The sequence below is a fragment of the Sycon ciliatum genome, chromosome 1, assembly GCF_964019385.1.
Source record: "Sycon ciliatum chromosome 1, ocSycCili1.1, whole genome shotgun sequence".
NCBI lineage: Eukaryota > Metazoa > Porifera > Calcarea > Leucosolenida > Sycettidae > Sycon > Sycon ciliatum.
Genome location: NC_088643.1, coordinates 11,369,453 through 11,390,691, shown reverse-complemented (window position 1 = coordinate 11,390,691; position 21,239 = coordinate 11,369,453). Strand labels below are relative to the sequence as shown.

Below are 21,239 nucleotides of genomic sequence, written 5' to 3'. Positions count from 1 at the left end.
TAGTAGTTGATTCGCTTTTCAAGTTTTCTCGCTCTTGCTTCAGTTTCGCCCATTTACATTTTCGCCGAGCAACTGCGTACCGGTGAAGAAGGCTGATGGTCAATGACTCATGATCCGACGAAGTCCGAAGTAAATCACTGGCTGGCTGGGGGTGAGCCAAACCAAGCACCGATTGGCAGCTTGGAAAACCCATTCAAACAAATCCAGACGTGTGTGAATGTTCAACATCAACTCCGAGGCTGCCTGCTATGGTCTTGGTCAACTGGAGCCGGTGGTAGGTTTGCTGACGTACCGATGATGATGGAAACGGTGCTTGTGGACATGGATGCCAGACTGATCAGATGGCTGGCAATAAAGTCATCACATCTGTGCCGTGCGCACTGGTACATAACGGGATAGTGTGAGTGTGAGTGACTGGCCAGAACAGTGTTCGTTACGAGTAGAGGCTTGCAACAATGAACTGGTAACGACGGTGTTGGTGAAGGCAACGGCCGATATCTCCAACCTAACCTGGCATCCATACAAAAGCGGCATCGTTATGGCCAGCTTGCCTGACAAGTTTATCGTCGCTCAGTATCCAGAACCGTTCCAGCAATGAGTGATGATGGTGGAAACAAGGACATGTGGCAAATGCCCAGCTGGAAGACATGTTATCACCAACGTCCTCGTCCAGAAGGGAAAGGGGCAGCGTGTACGGTTGATTCATGCAGTGAGTGGTGTGACTTTCTAAATAAGCACGGAACTTTTACATCTACACATCTAGTTGAGTCAGGTTATCTTCACAAAGACGGAAGGAGAATGTGGGAAAGGGTCAAATTTCGGGAAGAAGTTTGAAGGGTGGCCGTGGCATGTGATTGATGGTGATTGTGGACTGCAAAATAACCTGTGTTGGTTGCAATATCCATTTCGTGCCTACTACTCCACGCATGATGTTCGCTACATTGCGAGAAAAGTGCTATCCCGGCAAGGAACTGGTGGGGGTTACATTTCACATTTGAATTTTTCAGTATTTCGGGGTTGCCCCTCACGGAAATACAATCTGAAGTAGGAAAGCCGCTCTCTCTCTCCCTCTCTCTCACACATTCTCTCTCTCTCCCTCCCTTTCATGCCGTCCAACGAGTACCACGACTACCATCATGAAAAGTTAGTAGTGTAGTGTGTGCATTCTGCATTGATTGGTAGCTGTACTAATACCTTGCACATACATGGGAGGCGGTGAACGCAAAAATCTGACTTGAGCCCCCCCCCCCCCCTGATGTACCCCTAACAGGAAATCCCCCCCCCTCCCCAATGTTCTGACTGCATGTATAAAGCCACGTGCTAACTTTATCGAAAATTGCACAGAGAAGAATACAGTCATCTCCAAAAAATCCGGCCAATGCTATGCAAGCTACCGGTAGCTATACAGTGCATGCTGCCCATGCACTGTATAGCTACCGGTAGCTGTACTGTGCATGGGTAGCATGCACTGCCACTGCTACCATAAGCTGTACTGTGCATGGACAGCATGCACTGCCACTGCTACCAGTAGCTGTACTGTGCATGGGCAGCATGCACTTCCACTGCTACCAGTAGCTGTACTGTGCATGGGTAGCATGCACTGCCACTGCTACCAGTAGCTGTACTGTGCATGGGCAGCATGCACTACCACTGCTACCGGTAGCTGTACTGTGCATGGGCAGCATGCACTGCCACTGCTACCAGTAAAAAAAAAAAAGTTAGCTGTACTGTGCATGGACAGCATGCACTGCCACTGCTACCGGTAGCTGTACTGTGCATGGGTAGCATGCACTGCCACTGCTACCAGTAGCTGTACTGTGCATGGGTAGCATGCACTGCCACTGCTACCAGTAGCTGTACTGTGCATGGGCAGCATGCACTACCACTGCTACCGGTAGCTGTACTGTGCATGGGTAGCATGCACTGCCACTGCTACCAGTAGCTGTACTGTGCATGGGTAACATGCACTGCCACTGCTACCGGTAGCTGTACTGTGCACGGGTAGTATGCACTGCCACTGCTACCAGTAGCTGTACTGTGCATGGGTAGCATGCACTGCCACTGCTACCAGTAGCTGTACTGTGCCTGGGCAGCATGCACTGCCACTGCTACCAGTAAAAAAAAAAAAGGTAGCTGTACTGTGCATGGGTAGCATGCACTGCCACTGCTACCAGTAGCTGTACTGTGCATGGGTAGCATGCACTGCCACTGCTACCAGTAGCTGTACTGTGCATGGGTAGCATGCACTGCCACTGCTACCAGTAGCTGTACTGTGCATGGGTAGCATGCACTGCCACTGCTACCGGTAGCTGTACTGTGCATGGGTAGCATGCACTGCCACTGCTACCAGTAGCTGTACTGTGCATGGGTAGCATGCACTGCCACTGCTACCAGTAGCTGTACTGTGCATGGGTAGCATGCACTGCCACTGCTACCAGTAGCTGTACTGTGCATGGGTAGCATGCACTGCCACTGCTACCAGTAGCTGTACTGTGCCTGGGCAGCATGCACTGCCACTGCTACCAGTAAAAAAAAAAAAGTTAGCTGTACTGTGCATGGGTAGCATGCACTGCCACTGCTACCGGTAGCTGTACTGTGCATGGGTAGCATGCACTGCCACTGCTACCAGTAGCTGTACTGTGCATGGGCAGCATGCACTGCCACTGCTACCAGTAGCTGTACTGTGCATGGGCAGCATGCACTGCCACTGCTACCAGTAGCTGTACTGTGCATGGACAGCATGCACTGCCACTGCTACCGGTAGCTGTACTGTGCATGGGTAGCATGCACTGCCACTGCTACCAGTAGCTGTACTGTGCATGGGTAGCATGCACTGCCACTGCTACCAGTAGCTGTACTGTGCATGGGCAGCATGCACTGCCACTGCTACCAGTAGCTATACTGTGCATGGGTAGCATGCACTGCCACTGCTACCAGTAGCTGTACTGTGCATGGGTAGCATGCACTGCCTTTGCTACCGGTAGCTGTACTGTGCATGGGCAGCATGCACTGCCACTGCTACCGGTAGCTGTACTGTGCATGGGTAGCATGCACTGCCACTGCTACCGGTAGCTGTACTGTGCATGGGTAGCATGCACTGCCACTGCTAGTGCAAGCAATAGCCTAGTGAATGTCTCATGCTCTGCTGCCGGGACTGCACTCTGCAGTGCACAGTATGCGCTGTGTTCGACTCGACTGCAGCAGGCAGAGTGCAGAGCCGTGGACTGTTTTAGTTCAGTGCTATGCTGGTAGACCCTCTAATGACTGTAAATGCATGAATGCGATTGTGACAGGTACCATGCCTCTGTACATGTATCCATGGCATTGGCTGGATTTTTTTGGTGACGACTTTATTACTCTCCCAGTCGCTACCGCCAACAAGAGAAAAGAAATATTCCCTGTTTCCAGCAGTTCACTTGCATATCAGTGTCATGGTTGTCTTGTTGTCTCTTCCGACCATGAATGTTCCTATAGGTATTGTCTGATTCTGATCCAATGCACTACAATGCCCTCAGTTTGGTGAGTCTGTCATTCGATGATGCCGAGACCTCTGGTCAGTTAAGCATGGCAGGTCCCACCAGCACCGTCTCACTGGTGACCCCATGCTAGCCCCATGTGCCTGCCAAAGAGTTTGTGTACCTCGTATATAAAAAAACTGATAGTATATTTTTGTTTATGTTGGCTGCTGCTACGCAGGTTCAACCAGAACTTTGGCATGCTGGGAATCTTTGATTTGCTGCATGGCACGGACAGCCGCTTCCGTAAATCAAAGTCGTACGAGCGCCATTCCATGCTACTTGGCACCACCCCAGCCAACGTTCTGATTTAGGACGAACCGAAGAAATGCCAGTAAAAAGGTCAAGTCGGCAGTGCATGTGCATGTGTGCATCCTCACTGCTGTTGCTAGTCTCCTCACAGTCCACCCTTGACCGTCCCATTCTCCATTTTCAATGCTAGTATCATCACTACTCTACCCACCATCAATGATGTTCACATGGCCAAAATTCACTTAGCTACCGTGACTACTTCAAATATGCCTATGATGATTATCATTCACACAGCTATGGGGTTTTTGTGGCAAATTCACTAGTCTGTCCCCGGGGAAAATTGCGGAAAAAAATCGCAAAAAACGCGGGGAAAAACGCGGCATAATATGGCATAATTTGCGGTGAATTTGCGGTAAATATGCGGTAAAATGCGGTGAATAATATTGATGCGCGGCAATTTTCAGTGAGTATGTAGTGAAATCAATCAGTTACAAGTCTCTGGTGTAAGCACTCGTCATATTTGAGTAAAAAGCCGCCACAATGAGACGTTACTGACCGAACAGTGCACTGTATGTACGTGTGGTGCAACAAAAAAGTTCAAAAAACGCGGGAAAATCGCGGAAAACGCGGTCTTTTAAAAAATCGCAAAAAACGCGGAAAAAAACGCGGCCGCGGAATCGCAATTTTCCCCGGGGACAGACTAGTGCCCTAGCTCGGCCCAATTTGTGTTCTATCATGGGTGGTTGATTAACGACATCACATTGTTCAATCTTCCAGTCCTATCAGTGACAACTCTCATAGCCAATGTGCATTGTTTCCGACGGCGATCACCAAGAAGTTATGTTCTCTTTCTCATCTAGGGCCATTCACAATTTGTTTTCCATTTCAATTTCCGCCCTTTCCACCATCCTGGAAGCATGGAGAGGGACAGTACTGGTATTATGAATATTTTTAAGTTACAAGCTGGGCGTTGGCTATGTCATCACTCATCAGTACTACTTTCCAGCTGTACTGCTATGACATCACTACTACTTTCCGGCTGTACTGCTATGACATCACTACTACTTGCTCCCAAGTCACTCTGTTTTCTGTACCCGACTACTGGTACTTAATTGTTAGATTGACAGCATGAAAGGTTTATCTAATACTGGTTTTTTAACCAGTGTTGGGTTATATAACAACATGGTACTTAATTGTGTCACTGTTCAAGGTGCTTTATACTTGAAAGTACTACGCTTACTTCATACAAAGTGTTGAAATATGAAGCCTGAAATCACATGCAGTCTAGGCGTGCCTGTACAAAACCGGCATGCCGACACTGCAACTTGCAGTTGGCACCGCTGCCCGCTTTGAACACTGTGTGCCATTGCGCTCGTGGCAAATCCAGACTATCTGCTCATCCACATCCAGAGGGCTCAGACCCCCGCCCCTGCAGACGTTACATACTCTTGTGCCTGCCCATGAGCACGGCCAGTTGTGATCTAGAGGCGCAGTATCGCCACAGAATCATGGTCCGTGACGTTTGCCACCTCCATGTATCTACACTTCAATGTACTGTCATGGACTTTGAAATCCGTTGAGAAGTCAAGCGGCCACTGGGCACTGACCTTGCAGTCGTGAGCACTGCTGGTCCATTTTTACAGTCAGTACATAAACTATAGTGTGTGTACGTGCAAACAGAAGTAAGGGTGCCGGTCCCGGTCATCCTATCTGATTTCAATGTTCACGACAGTACATTGTAGATCTTAACCATGATGAATTTGATCATTACAACACTGCTGCATATTACTGATGGTAACATACTGCAAATACTGGCAGAGGTAGGATCCCGTTCATGAGATTGGGATGAATGGGCACACTCTAGTATGGCATGGTGTCTCCTTATGTATGCACATTCACGCATAACAAATACACGCACACGTGCATCCACATCCATGCACATACACGCATAACAAACACACGCACACGTGCGTGCACGTCCATGCGCATCCCCTCCCTCCCCCCGCCCTCCACACACATCCACGTGCACACACACACAAACACATTGGACCTTGGACGCATTGCCATGTTCAGGCAGGATAAGTGCTGTTGTCTACTGAAAAGCCGGCTACAATTGTAAATGTTGTGGAAGGAGCTGCGGTCTGTGTGTGCTTGGGTCGAGCCATGGCTACATTTGTGATGCTTCGTGGATTTGTGTGATAGCACACAGCGGTGTCAACGGACATTTCTTGTTTGTCACACGAATGCTAGCAGTCCTGCTAGATTTCAATACTGGAGTAAAATATGATGTGTATCTCAAGGATAGTAGCATGAACTTGTATGTACAGGGTATGGCTGACACTGCTATGGCAATATACATTCCAGTATAAACATTTGTAGAGTAGAGTTTTCCAGGTTTAACTGACATACCGGTAACTATTCTGTACAGTGACTAGTGTAAAAACAGTAGGTGAGAGTAGACATGAACACATTCAGTAAAACTGATACCACAGTAGACTGGACTAGACAGTACATGTAGTTCAGTTGATCATTATATCTACATAGTAACACAACACTGTGTGTGTCATAGACAATCTGTATACATCATGTCTATACAAGTGATGTCACAGTGTTGTGATCAATGACAGGTAGTGTGCTGTTGGAGTATCTCTTACTGCAGTAGCTGCTTGAAATGATCCCTGTCCAGTGCTGGTCACTTTCACCAATCTCAACTGCTAAACACTATCCAGTAGAGATCCTCAGAAGCTCAGCTAGCCCTGTAGAATGTACAACGGCGAGATTGCACATACACACACACACACGCGCCCAAACACACACACACACACACACACACACACACACACACACACACACACATACACACACACACACCACACACACACACGTACACATACCAAACAACACACACAGGAAGAATCAACCATTTACTTGAAGCTCTGGACATAGAATTCGTCTTATGGATTGCATGCGTTGGTGATATAATTAAGAATGAAGTCATTGTTATAATAATCATGACTCATAATGACATCATGACTGGTATCTACAGGCAGTGTATATACATTCTTGATAACATCAAGCTGTAAAGCAGATCACCGTATAACAGGACACGTTGCACACATACTACAGAGGCGACATTTTTCCTGACACATTCTGCCATTTGTTTTCCCCATGTACACCCCCCCCCCCCCCACACACACACATACCCATCCCTTGTCCTCACACACACACACACACACACACACACACACACACACACACACACACACACACACACACACACACACACACACACACACACACACACACACACACACACCCACACACACACAAACACACACACACACACACACCATTGGACACACACACACACACACACACACACACACAACCACACACACACAATCGCACACGCACACATACACACACTCCGGGTTGCTAATCCTCGTATACACAATAATGCAGTTCATATGTTTCTCATTGAGCGAGACGAAGACGAGAAGAGGCATGAGTGTTTGCGACGGGATAAGTGACTTTGCCTTTTGAATCGACTCTGGCAATTTCGACATTTTGTTGGAACTTGTCTGTTTCACTAGTCACAGGTTGACACGGTGCAAGACCAATTTGAGTGGCAGCAGAGTATGTTGAGTGAATACGACCAGCTCACAAATTGGCCAGGGAGATAGGCTGAAAGGCGAGCAAGCGCACATTCGCTCGACAAAAAAGATATCGCCAACACAAGTGCCCATACATGCAGCCACACAAAACACACACACACGGGTGCACGTGCTCCCAAGCACATACACACACTGAAAGACTCCCACCTGTTCTATCAACCCATTGCTACAATGTCAAATTGGACCCAGAAGGGGTCATACAGAGGGACAGTAGAAATATACCGTGTGGGATCCTACAGAAAATCAAAGGTCTTGTGCGAGTACCCCCCCCCCCCCCCTCCCTCTACTGTTGGTCCTGCCATGGACTCATCGGTAGTTCACTCGTAATACTGAATCACTACCATACAAGTACAAGTACAGCCCCCCCCCCTCCTCCCTCCCACACACATACACACACATACACACACATACACACATACACACACATACAAACACACAAACGCACACACATCCACACATACACTCAACATACGCACACACATACACACATACACTCAACATACACACGCGCGCGCGCGCACACACACACACACACACACACACACACACACACACACACACCCACACACACTCATTCACTGACTCAGACATGCCCATCGCCTAAGCGATGATAGCGACCAACTATGTTAGACATAGCAACTTGTGCTGGGATTACATCATACAACAGCTTGCAAGGCTGATGAATTGACCGCCACTAATTTTAGCCTGGTATCCACCACACAGCTGATTGAAGTGACTTTTTCTGGCCGGTGAATCCCTATTTTTCATTTTTTCATTTTTTTCTTTTTTTTGACACACACACCACACCACATACTCCGGCATACACTGGCTGTTGGTAACCACCCAGGAGGATGAAAGAAGAGCTAGGAGAATGAGAAAGAGAAGAAAGACGTGTGCACACACACACACATACACTCGACATACATACACACATACACACACACACACACACACACACATAAACACACATAACACACATACTTAAGGGGGCAGCCTGGTCGTAAAATCCCTGAAAAATCGAATTTGTAAATTCATATCGAGTGCTACTTCAGTTGAAAGAGCATGAATAGCTGCAAAATCTCTGAAAATCTTGTCTCGATCTGACCAGCTGTTCAAGAGTTATGCCCGAAAATGTGCCCTTGCAAGGAAAGATTTTTTTGTTGCATGCTGTCATTTGTTGGCAGCACTGTATTTGTATGTGAGCAGACCGTGCGCAGCTTGTCGTATCACGGAAACACGTGAAAGTGTGCAGAATTTTGCTCCAAGTCCAAAAAATCACGTTTTTTAGCCACGTATTGGGCTGCACGGCGGCAGGCTTCGCCCGCCGCCGTGCAGCAGGACTTTTGTCAGCACCCTCGTGCCGTTGCAGATACCGTATAGTCGCGGATAAAAGCCGGGCTTATAAGCACATAAGCCGCTTTCTGCATCAGGCTTTAATGCAAGCCAGGCTTGTATGCAAACCATGCTTATATGCACCACTGATATTTTTGCCAGCCTTGTATGCCAGGCTTCTACGCGCGACACGCGTAGATCTACCACTGACTACCGGTATGGCGGCAGTTTTACTATGCACCGTACATAGCGCATGCACTCTTGACCTACCCGATCCCCGCTTGCATAGGCGCCAGGCTTCTACGCACGACAGGCTTATATGCATTGACCCGTTTGATTTTCAGGCTTCTATCCGCGATGTGCTTGTATGCAAACCCGGATTTTATCCGCTACTTTACGGTATGTGGCTTGATTACTGTAGTTGACGTTGATTTAGTGACTTTGGCAAGTTTGAGTCGTGTCAAGAAGTCAGGTAGGATTCAGTACTAGGCAGTAGTGGAACGTGAGTGGTAGTCTTTGCCGATTTTTGAGGGTATCCTGGATTCGGTTTGCAGCGCTGTAGAAATGGCTTGCTGTGGACGTCCCAGCACTGGATGTTGTATCAAAGGTACGACCTCGTAGCACGCCCTAAACCTAACACAATTCAAAAATTGACTTGGGGCTGTGGGAGTCTGTGAGAGAACGCCCACTCGTGCCCTTGTGACAGATTCCAGGGCCACGTTGAGGGGCCCTATCCCACCACCCATGGCTGCTTCTGGACTTATTTTAGGTTTGGATCCCTCGCACGGACAGAATGGGCAAGAAAATGTGAAAAAATGTTAATGCATTAATTTGGCTCCAGGGTGCCTCGCACACCGTGGCACTATGCCGGAATTTTGAGCTTTTCCGGCCTGGTAAGCCTGTCAGTGAGCCGCAAGAACTTTTAAATCATGTCCAGACGGCCAGCATAGTGGCAGGAGTGTGTAGTGAAAATTTCACTCAAATCCATTGAGAGACACCAACGTTACGGTCAATTGAATGCAATATGAAATTTACGACCAGGCTGCTACCTTCAAGGGGAAGTTAACCTAAAATCATATCTTCACCAGTTGGAGTCCTCGGGGTGCTGAGTCGAATGGTCCAAAAGACTACAACATATGGGCCAATCGCGGTCATCCGTGCTTTTATAAGAAGGACATGGCGCTTTTAGTGACATTTTGCATACAAATCCCCATCTAGTAGGGCTCAGTCACCCAGTTTCGGTGGAAGTGCGCGAGTTCGATTGGGAAAAAAAGAAGGGAGGGAGCGTCTCAGCTTCCTCGGACCAAGACCATTCGACTTAGCACCCCGAAGACTACAACTGGTGAAAGTTTGATTTTAGCCTTGACTTCCCCTTTAAAAGTCTGCTTTTTGAGCCAATGTTACAGTGTAACAAAGACCAAGAATAGGAAATACAAAGAGGCAGTTCGAAAATACGGTGTGATGATGTTACGGATGACCAAAAGTTTGGTTCGCACACCTCCCCTCCAACTCCCCCCCCCCCACAACCCACACATACTTCAGCACCCCCCCCCCCCCCCCCACCACCACACACACACACACACACACCTGCACCCCCCCCCCCCCCCACACACACACACACAGAAACGGTTACACACAGTGTCAGTTGTAATTTTCTCACGATAACAAGGCACTAACAGACCTGTTCATCACACAGCACTCACAATCTGTCATGTGAGTTGATGATAACACTCTAACTTACTGGAGTATGCGATGTCTGAGTGCTGCCAGCATAGCACAGTGTTGGTTGTGTTCACTTAGGTGCTCATCAGTTTGACGATGTTTACCACACAGGTAAGCCATGCCACAACGAGGACATGCTGTGATGTTGTCCAGGTCATAGCAGACAAAGCATGCTGCTACACATTGACACCATTCCAGTAGTGCAATGTGGTGATCAATGCTCACTTGGCCTCTCTTGGATTGACGATGCAGGGCAGCAATGAGAGAGACGTATAGTAGAGAATGGTATCCAGCTAGTGGTGGTAAGTACACAATTCCAGACACTGAGAGACCAGTTGCACAATTGCTTGGCAGGCATCCACTGAGATCATTAACCAATGACTTCAACGCTGGGAATAGTTTGGACATTTCTCCCAGTGCAAAGATCGTATTCTACAGCCATGGCCAGCAATCGAGGACATCTGAGAGTTGTAATTTTTGTACTCCTCCGAGGTGTGATTTTTGGCGTGCTGGGCCAAGCACAAGGAAGCCATCTGCAAAAAAACTGCAGAAAATGGTTGTTGTTTGATCCTTTGGTGGAATCTTTGTTTCTAGTCGAAGCTAGTTGCTGTTTGGAGCAGAAACGCTGAAATTGACTATTTTCTCCATGTACTCATACATGTACTCATGTACTCAGGCATGCAGTCTCACTCGTATTTTAGCTCTTTTTCTGGAATGGATGCTGCTCTGCGCCCCTTGGTGAACCTTTCCTGCGCTCGTGGAGCAGCTGAAAAGGACCACTGGTATGTCTGGTTCCTGGTTTGAAAGTGGAGAGTCGACTTTTGTGCCTTGAAAAAGGAGTAGAGAGCGATAAAGGTACGTCTGTGGCTTATTTTTGAGTGCTCCTCGTACATTTTTGATCGTGATAGAAATTCTCAGACCAAAGTCAGACCAAAGTCAGCGCGATGATGGCCGTACAGTTTTCTTGTGGATTTTTTAGTTGTTTCATCTCGTATCTATGTCAGTATCGTGATGGTGAAGTGGAGAGGGTGATTTTCTTCCTCTAGGCTTCGTTCGGCCGACTTTGCTTTGTCCTCGTTGAAAAGTGATCCTGAAAAAAAGTTCAATTCGCAAAATTATGTTGATTTTCAATGTACGTGGTGACATGCGATTGCTGGCTATGAAAACACACAACAAAGAACAGTGTAGAAAAGAAAGTAACTGAGGCCCGTACACTCAAAACAGAGAACGTCATGCACAATAATAACAAATCAGACTGATATAGCGGAAAGCAACACATTCCATTTCACCAGTTAACAATGTTCAAAATTATCACATTCCCCTCTGTGTTCTTGAAGAAATCTACCTTAGAGAGACAGACACTATACAGTAGATAATTACTGAGTACACTGGTTTGCAATACAATGTTCCATTCAGAGTGGAGTGTGGATGAAAAACAGTTATGGTAACCTGAACTGTGAACACTGCATTACCAGCTTACCTCCAAATTGAGCAGTTTTCTAGCCGTCAGTATACAAGACTGCATCACTTCCACATCAGGTACCTTGTTCTGGCTACAGTTGTTAATCAGTGCTGTTGTGTGATCTGCTGGATTTGAGCCATTACACCATCTCCTGACATAGTCCATCACAATGTTGCAGGGATGCTGTGCTGGTAGAGTGAGACCAGTTGGAGTTGTGTATGCCCTTCCATTTACTACCAAGGATATGTACTGGATGTTGTGCATATCACCCAAGTACATGTCCAGTAGTGTGGGCACGGTGTCATCATCCATGGAGTACAGGTACAGTTGTAACTGAAAAGTAGACACAGTAGTATTGTCGTCATGGACATTGACCGAGCGCCTGATAGCAGGTGGTACATGTTTCCACTTGCACTGTGGTATACCCAGTGTTGTAATCAATGATGGTGAAATAATCCACTCACTGCTGCAGGAACCTGACATGACCTTGCCCAGGATCACATCAATGCCTTGTTGCAGAACGTTGTACATTGAAGCACATGAAGGAACTGCACCATCCTGTGATAGGAAGTTGGATGACATTACTCTCTCAGCAAGATCTTCAACCACCTGTACATTGGGCATATCCTTGTTTAGCAGTGTGGAACAATACAGTTGAATGAGTTTCAGGGCACATTCAGTGACACCTGTTGCAAGACCCATTCCCAGTGTTGTTGTAACACGCTGGTACACCACCTGAAGACGGGATAGTGTTTCCTGGCTGAGTTCAACCTGTCCTTTCCTGCAGTCGATGTCCAGAGACATGGATAGCCTGCATGACTCCAGAGAAAGTTGCATCAAAGGTAGCTGCAGCGGTGACTCCACTCCTGTCGGTTCTTGTTCAGATTTCTCTAGGAGCATTTGGGTTCTGGAATCCAAACTCTCAAAAATGACATCAGAATCTGCAATGCTTCGACGGGTAATATAAAACTGGACCGAGGTGCAAATGCAGTCAGCTTGTACAGACAGCGGTGCTTTGTCCAGTCTTTGTATCCTTTCCCCAAACTCTCCAACAAACATTGCTCTCCCAAACAAGGCAAGTAGGATACCCGACGACTTTGAGAGTCCAGATAAAGGAAGACAGTCATCGCCAGACAACACATCAACAACAGACAACGCCATCTGTATGTTCACCCTTTCCTGAAGCAGTTGATGACTCCAATACGCTGCTTTGTCTGCACCACAACCTCTACAGTCATCAACTTCCCTCACAAATCCAAGGAAATGCTTGCACATGCGCTGTTGGTACATGCGTTGCTTGTCTTCAGGGCATTGGTAACGACCAAACTCGGCGATGAATGGTTGAAGTGAGTAGCGGTCCAGATACGGATTGTAATCCAGGAAACAAATCTTGATCAACGGATCAAAACGTAGAAGATGAACCACATTGGCCTTAGTGTCAGCCAATCCTACCATCACACAAGCACATTGAGATGAGAATGAGGAGTGCAGTTGAGAGAGAGCATGGAATGATTCCTTGTCATCATGTTGTAATGTGTTGTATGCTAATTCCAACAGCTTCAGGATTCGATCCTTTGGTTTCAGACCATCATTGTTGAACACATCGAGACCAAGATCTTGGAATAACGACAGCACCATGGTTGGAGTTAATCGACCACCTTGTAGAAGACCAGCTGTAATGCGTACAGCAAGGGGAACATTTCCACAATAATCCACTAACCTCTGTGCATCTTCAATGCTCACACTACCTTCAACACACAGACCATGGAGAAGACCAACAGCACAAACCTTTGTCAGACCATCAAGACGGTGTTGTTGTAGTTTAAACTGGGCAACGTGTAGGTCAAAGTAAACACGACTTGTCAGTAGGACATGGGCATTGTGTTGTAGTCGAAGTAGTCGTTTGATGACATCTTGTAGTTGGAAATCTTTATCAGCACCAGCCTGGATAGCATCCTCAGCATTATCCAGAATACATAACATGTGGTGTTTGCCACCATCATCATCCATGCCATCAGTTGATTTCGTTGCTTTGCCAGTAGTTTCAGATGAAGCTGGGTTTGTTTCGAGTCGGTTTTGAATCATTGCCTGGACAGCGTCAACACCAGCTACACCGCGTAAGTCAAAGAACTCCACACGACAACCAGCATTGCGACATACATGTCCCACAGCAATGGCTACGGACGTCTTACCAAAACCAGCTGCTGCCACAAGACTCTGCACACGTGTAGATGATGACTTGGACATTGTTGTGAGAATGTTGTGACTGATCTCTGTAACAATGTCATCCCTGCCAGTGAAGTGTTCGTCCTGGTCTGGTAGAGATGACTGGCTTGAAGTTCCTGATCTAGCTGAATCCTGTGTTGTAGTCAATGTTGTACCCATTCTAGTTACATTGGCGGTTGTTTCAGCTGATGTTGGTTGTTTGAAGATTGGTTCACATCTGTTGGAGGTCCGTTGCTGGTATGCCTCACCATCCCCCACTGTGTGCTGCAATGGCTGTGTTTCCGGTTTGCCAACTGTTGCCATGGTGATAGGTAGCAAGATAACAGAAAGCAAGAGTAAAAACCTATTGTAAGTTTTGAAAATATTTCAAAGGGGATGTATGGCCTACTTTCTCCGTTAACCCGTTAAGCAAAACTTCAATGCAGTTTTATAGACCTGTCAAAACCATCTGGCAGAGCAATGGATGTCATCGTGGCCACCCTATCTCAGTGGGGGGGGAGGTCACCGATATATTTGTCCAATGCCCATAGAAAGACCCTGATAAGAACAATAAACTGCAATGCAGAAGTTTTGCTTAACGGAAAAAGTCGAATCAAAATTTCACAGTACTGGACCTACTGGTAGTCTTCTGTGTATTGATTCGAATGGTGTTGGTCCGAGGAAGCTGGGCTACTGCCGTTGGCCTATGTTCCCAGTCGAACTCATGCACTGGAAGCTGAGCTACTGCCGTTGGCCTATGTTCCCAGTCGAACTGATGCACTTTCAACTTTTTGGATGAGTGCACCCCACTACTAGCACAGTTGCGCTCGGTGAAATCCGACACAAAGTGAATATTTTGGCGCCACTGGATGAGTTGCTTTGACTGACAGCCCAACGTCTGAAGGTAAATTCCCCTGAAAGAAACATACATCCGCTATGGTGAAGGAGAGTCGATCGTACAGCAAAAACAATTGGCAATGACAAAGGGAAAATTTACGTTCAAAAACGCCCCGATTTCAGCTACAAGTATTACAAACAAGAATCCCGGGCTTATTTCCTACTAGTGGTTGTTGTAGAACTCTACAATTAGTAACAAAGTCATGTTCCACTGATAGCGGATTTTCCACAATAGCGTTGATGACTATGTTGACTTAGTGAGATCTTTTGGAGGTCATTGAATAATGGCTTGTAGCCTCAGGCTCAGTTTTTCCAGGGAAATGTTCAAATTTATGAATCTCGACAAAGCACGAAATTTTCGGACAGAAAAGCCAAATGTCGACCTTTTTTCATACGGATTTCATTTTCGTACTGTGGTGCATGCTAAATGCACGCGTGTGTTTGCATGCGATGCGCATGTAAAGTGTACATATGTACATAACTTTACAGGAACAAATTTTAGTACGGAATTAATTTTAGTACAAAAGAGGCTGTGTACGAAATCGTACGAAAATAAATTCCGTCCGAAAACTTCCTGCTATACAGTACCTTGCAATCTTTGCTCTCCAACAACTACTGTGCTAAGTCTGAGTTGAGGATTTCATCTGGAAAATGGTATTCTCTGGAATGCTGCACTATATCTGCAGCATAGCAATGAGAAAAACTGACTCCGACTAGGCACCGGCGGATTATGCCGGCATAATTATTGGCATAATTTGGAGGTTGAAAATTTGGAGCATAATGAGGCATCCTTTCAGAGGTAGGAGCATAACTACATGGTTGTACCACAATTCCAGTATGTAAGCTACACAATTGTGCACAATGCAACTGATCACTGCTGGTGGTCCGCATGGTAAAGGGTTCGGAGTAGCCCTTTTCCAAAGATGCTGGCCACTTTTTCGCAACTTTCCGTTGTTTTCCAAGAAATCGCAACTTTCTTCATTTTCACAAACTACTTCGCAACTTTTTCCGAAAAGGTGTGCAGAGAAGCGCTCTGGATCGAGACCATCGACTATGCAAGCTATGGTTATTGTTTTAATAATTAAAAAAATGAGGTATAGGTGATGTTCGGTCATGGTGGAAGGAGAGGTGGAGCTACGGGAGAGATGAGCTGATTTTTCGCAGGGTGAGGGTGACATCGGTTGGACGAGTATGACGATTACAAAGACAGTTGAACATGATAATTTTCAAAGGTAACTCAAACTAATTTAGCAATGAAAAAATATTTTTACAAAAGAAATCAACTAATGAATAGAAGGAGTCACGTTTTCTCTTTCCATGTTGATCTCAAGCATGCATGGTCATCTTGGTATGATGTATTTTGTTGTGCTAATGGCCACTTGCAAGTACGAAAAGGCACAATTTTCCGAACTTTGAGGCTCCATAAGTACAACAAAGTGAGTATGTATCCCTGCGTGCCAAAGCATAATATGAGGATTTAACGAGCATAATGCGAGAATCCATGAAAGCATAATTCCATGATTTCGCGAGCATAATCCGCCGGAGCCTAACTCCGACTAAAGCAATGTTTGCGATTTCGAAGTAATTGAAGTTTGGAAAATGAAAGCCTGAGCAGTCACAGAAAGCAATTCAAGTATGGAAGGGGACGGTGTGGTTTCCGTCCAGCACTGCACTATTTGGTGCATAGATGCGCGTGCGAACTGAAGTGTATGGCGATACAGGATGTGCACATGCATGCCGTGTGCATGCATGTGCTGCACGGCATGCATGCCGGGTGTGCCTGCTTGCACAACTCACATGCTTTCACCGTCACAGCTTCTACAGTGTGCGCTCGATTCACTCGATTTTTACGTCCACCACCGGGAAATCGCTGTGGGCTGGCTTCTGTGATAATGTTCCTTCTACTGCAATAAAGTGCGAGGCTAACTGTTCTAGAATCCTCTTGTTTTAGACTAATTCGAGGCTGCTGAACACGAAAATTGGGTGTACCTCCCAGGGCCGAGTATGCATCTGGTCGAGATCAGTACTTCTCTATGCCTCTGTGCAAACCACGACTCCACCTTTTTGTTCAAGCATGGCATGTGTGGCATCAATGGAAAGGCAATGACCTCAGCTACCTAACATAGCATCGACAAGGGAGTACTGGCCACGGGATCAGATAGAAGCGGGGTCAAAGTCAGGCCAAGAGATTTCACGCGAGGCCCCATTTAACCCTTTGTTTACGGACTGTACAACTTTAGATCCCCTGGGATCCAAACCTTTCAAAATTTCAAGCGATCGGAACTCAGTCATTACTGGGTTATTTCCAAAAACTAACATATGTACGTAGAAGAGAAAACTCTCAGCTGTCCATTAAACACCACCAAAGTTGAACACATTGCAGTAAAAGTATAGCAACAACATACCTGTGTGGGACAAAATGGAGAGCATTTCCTTGCTCTTGTCCGCATACCCCAGTTCCTCAATGACAACACTGAGATCACGATAAGTGTTTAGGCCACCAGCTCTGAGCAACTGGATGAGCGCCTCATTATGATCAGATAGTCCATCCCGGGACCGAATTCTCTTTAGTCTCTCTATTGATGCGCTGTCAGTTATGAGATGTTTCTTGATCACCATCCGTCGCAGTCGATCTGCGTCAACTTTGTTCAACCATGGTTGAATGTCACACACAAACCTATCCAGGTCAAACGGATTGTCTGTTGCGAAAGCAGCAAAACACAGAAGGCACAGATGACACATGAACACACAACTACACACAACTTTATGTCAAGAAACAAATAAAAATGGAATTGCACAACACCGATAATACATGGAAAGGAATTTAAGTGGACACACCCATTCCAATAGCGCTGCACATCCGTTCAAGTTATTTCACAACGTTTCGGCATTTGGCCATCGTCAGGTGACAAGAACAATGGACACACACACACACACTCACGCACGCACACACACACACACACACACACACATACATACACACACACACTCACACACTCACGTGCGCACGCACATACACACATGCACACACACACACACACACACACACACACACACACACATTCCCAGAACCGCACATCGGAGCGCTTCAGCGATTGTTGCAATGGACAGCTGGGAGGTTTCTCTTCTACCTACATATCTTAGTGTTTGAAAATAACCCAGAAATGACTGAGTTACGATCGATTGAAATCTTGAAACGTTTCGATCGCAGGGGATCGAAAGTTGTACAGTCTGTACACAAAGGGTTAAAATGTACTTCCTCCGCGTCATTAAAATTGTCGCTTCCCAGAGCGATTTTTCGAAATTATTTTTGTCCACTCGAAGGGCAAAGAAATCAGCTAGAAATCGAGGCAGAGCATTGTCGATGGACCAAGCTTTAGTTTGTGACCCCCCCCCCCCCCGCTTCGCTGCACTTGCAGCTAAGGTCAACGTCTTCACCAGAGTTTCAGGCAGACCCTTCAGCACTCAACAATACGCTGAACAAGACGCGCGTTCAAATTCAGGTCAAGAAACTTTGTTTTCAAGCGATCCATGCCTCCAGGTGGCAGGCGATGAAGGCAAGCTAGCATTTTTCAAGTACACTGTAACGACCTTCCAGCGGGATGGGGTAAGCAGTTCCGCAACTTCTTTCCTTGGCAAGCGCTTCGCTGATTTTGTTGATGTTTTCGGACCTGCTACCTTCGCAGCAACATGTGCCACAAGTAGCGCATTTTAGGAAATTCAGACCACTTTGTTCTTGCCATCGCCAACTTCAGCAGTTCGTATTCAGGAGAGATACCAGGATTCTTATACCCGAGCTTGCAGTCTTGACAAATGCCCATGCGAACGATGTGGGACGGCACGAACTCCAGAAAACGAAATGTGCTCTGGAGCGGAATAGTGCGGAGCGCGATGAATTTGCTTGGTGCGGAAGAGGGCTCCGACAAAGTCCGAGACCACCACAGCTTCAGTGACAAGTAGACATTGCGCAGGAAGGGTCACACCAGTGTTCGAACACAGAAAACAGTGATTCCGACAGTCTGACTATGACGAGGCAAGTCACAAATATTGCGATGTGCGAAGCGACAATTTTAATGACGCGGAGGAAGTACACGCGAGTTGTGACTGCAGTTTTCACCTGACACAGGCTGGAACTAAACTGCCTAGCAATAATCTAGTGACCCATGACAGTGCTTCACGCCGGTAGCACCTGCATTTCTTGTAGATCTACAGAATCGTCATGTAGATCTGGTTATAACCTCAGGACTGACCATCTAACTGAACCCACTGCATTCCCAGGGTCAGCTCTCAATACGATTGATGTGAATGCATGAACTGATTGATCTCTGTAAGCACTTCTCGCTGCCAACAAGTAAGTTGTTGTTGTTGATTTTTATTTTACTTCGCAAGGCCAAACGGGCAATGGTGCCCAATTCTATGGAAGCGAATTTCAAACGGGAGAGAGCTACGGGGGAGAGAGAGAGAGAGAGAGAGAGAGAGAGAGAGAGAGAGAGAGAGAGAGAGAGAGAGAGAGAGAGAGAGAGAGAGAGAGAGAGAGAGAGAGAGACAGAGAGAGAGAGAGAGACAGAGAGAGAGAGAGACAGAGAGAGAGAGAGACAGAGAGAGAGAGAGAGAGAGAGAGAGAGAGAGAGAGAGAGAGAGAGAGAGAGAGAGAGAGAGAGAGAGAGAGAGAGAGAGAGAGAGAGAGAGAGAGAGAGAGAAAGGGGGAGAGAGATAGCGAGACACAGAGAGGGAAGCAGTGAGGTTAGGGGCATCGGAGGGTGGTGAACGCATCAACGTGTGGTTGGGGGTAGCAGCGAAGAACAAATTGCTATGTAATTTAGTCTGATAAGCGATTTTGCAGCATCAACAGAGCGAATTTGCAGTGTCAACAGAGCGATTTTGAAGCGTCAACAGAGGGAACACAAAGAGTTCATAGGTGCACAAGCACGCAGAGAAGAGTAAATGACGTGGTGTGTGGACAGGAAAAGTCAGACAGAGCATTCATTGCAAGGTGTAGGGGATGGAGGCAAGCTTATATTGGCGGGCAGCCTTGATCTCCCTTACACTCCTTGGAAGTGCGCGCGGTCCAGGCCAAGGCTGCCTGAAAGGCCAGGCGAGATCTGCCGGCTTCTGACTGTGCCGAGGGGACAGTGAGGGCCCTGGAAACCTGGTGCCGGGTGGTGCTACCAGCTGATGGTGAGAATAGGTATTGGAGGACAATGCTGGCTTTCCCATTGACACAGCGCCACACCAGGACGAGCCCAAGTACAGTGTTGCTCAATGAAATCCAGTCGCGTCACTCAAGTTTGTGCCTTGCACCATTTTGCAGCCCAATGTTTGCTGCGCAACGCCCAGCGCGTACTTGAGTGATGCTGTGACTGGATTTCATTGATCAGAACTGTACAAGTCATGTAGTCACACGAATGTTCAACGAGCCCCCCCCCCCCCCCCCCCAACCCATCTTCCTACGCCACGGTAATCAATGTCAAGACTTACCGGAGGACGAGCCAAGTGTTGACTCATGATTTGCCGACATTGGCTTCGTTGGACGGTCAGTTTTCCCACTGGCAGTTGCATCGCGTCGCTTCGCCATGGTACTGGCGACATGGTCCGCTACATGAGGCTGGCTGTGCTGAACGAGCCTCAGGAACGCATCCACCTGTTCGTCCGTTTTCTTCAGCATCAGCCTCACCACATACTTTGTCAGATCAGACTTCACGTTTTCCTTGCTAGAGGCAGTATCATATTCATCAACGTCCAGCACATCATTCTCCAGCAAGAGTTCCAAGATCACGGATGCATCTAGATTGGAAAGTAAGAAGGCTATGTACCCTGTCTGCCATTGTTCACACTTTAACCTGTCCGCGTGGCCACAGTTCACTCGCACTGCGGACTGATCACGATTGACATCGAGTTACTGCATTACTCCTTTGGATCAAAAGAACTGTCTTTTCTCAAGCAATAACACGTACTTTCAAGTACAACTAATTACTTACTGAGCCGTTCATCAGTTGTGGCTCAGGTACAGAGCGAATTTCATGAAGGCAAACAATTCTTCCAAAATCACGCTTGAAATGTTCAGCATCAGCTCGATCGCCTGGGCTCTTCGCCGAGCTCGCGAGGCTATCAGTCACTGTATCAGTATCAGCACTAACTTCTAAGAGAATAGTAAAAAATAGTAAAAAATAGTCGGAAGGA

General features: G+C 46.9%; 2 protein-coding genes across 2 annotated transcripts in view; one reads left to right on the top strand and one right to left on the bottom strand.

The window, feature by feature from the left end:
* Nucleotides 1-106: 106 nt before the first annotated feature.
* LOC135813261 (fatty acid hydroxylase domain-containing protein 2-like) overlaps nt 107-21,239 on the top strand; it is a 75,697-nt gene continuing 54,564 nt past the window's right edge. The window contains exon 1 of the mRNA XM_065326412.1: nt 107-709. Coding sequence (XP_065182484.1) covers nt 705-709 — 5 coding nt within the window. The 5' untranslated portion in view covers nt 107-704. The remainder of the gene's footprint in view (nt 710-21,239) is intronic.
* Nucleotides 5,827-21,191, bottom strand: LOC135813183 (uncharacterized). Its single transcript, XM_065326399.1, has 5 exons — nt 20,538-21,191; nt 17,465-17,758; nt 11,976-14,476; nt 10,515-10,927; nt 5,827-6,523 (listed from the first exon to the last, which is right to left on the bottom strand). The coding sequence occupies exons 1-5, from the start codon at nt 20,722-20,724 to the stop codon at nt 6,514-6,516; spliced, it is 3,405 nt and encodes a 1,134-aa protein (XP_065182471.1). The 5' UTR covers nt 20,725-21,191; the 3' UTR covers nt 5,827-6,513.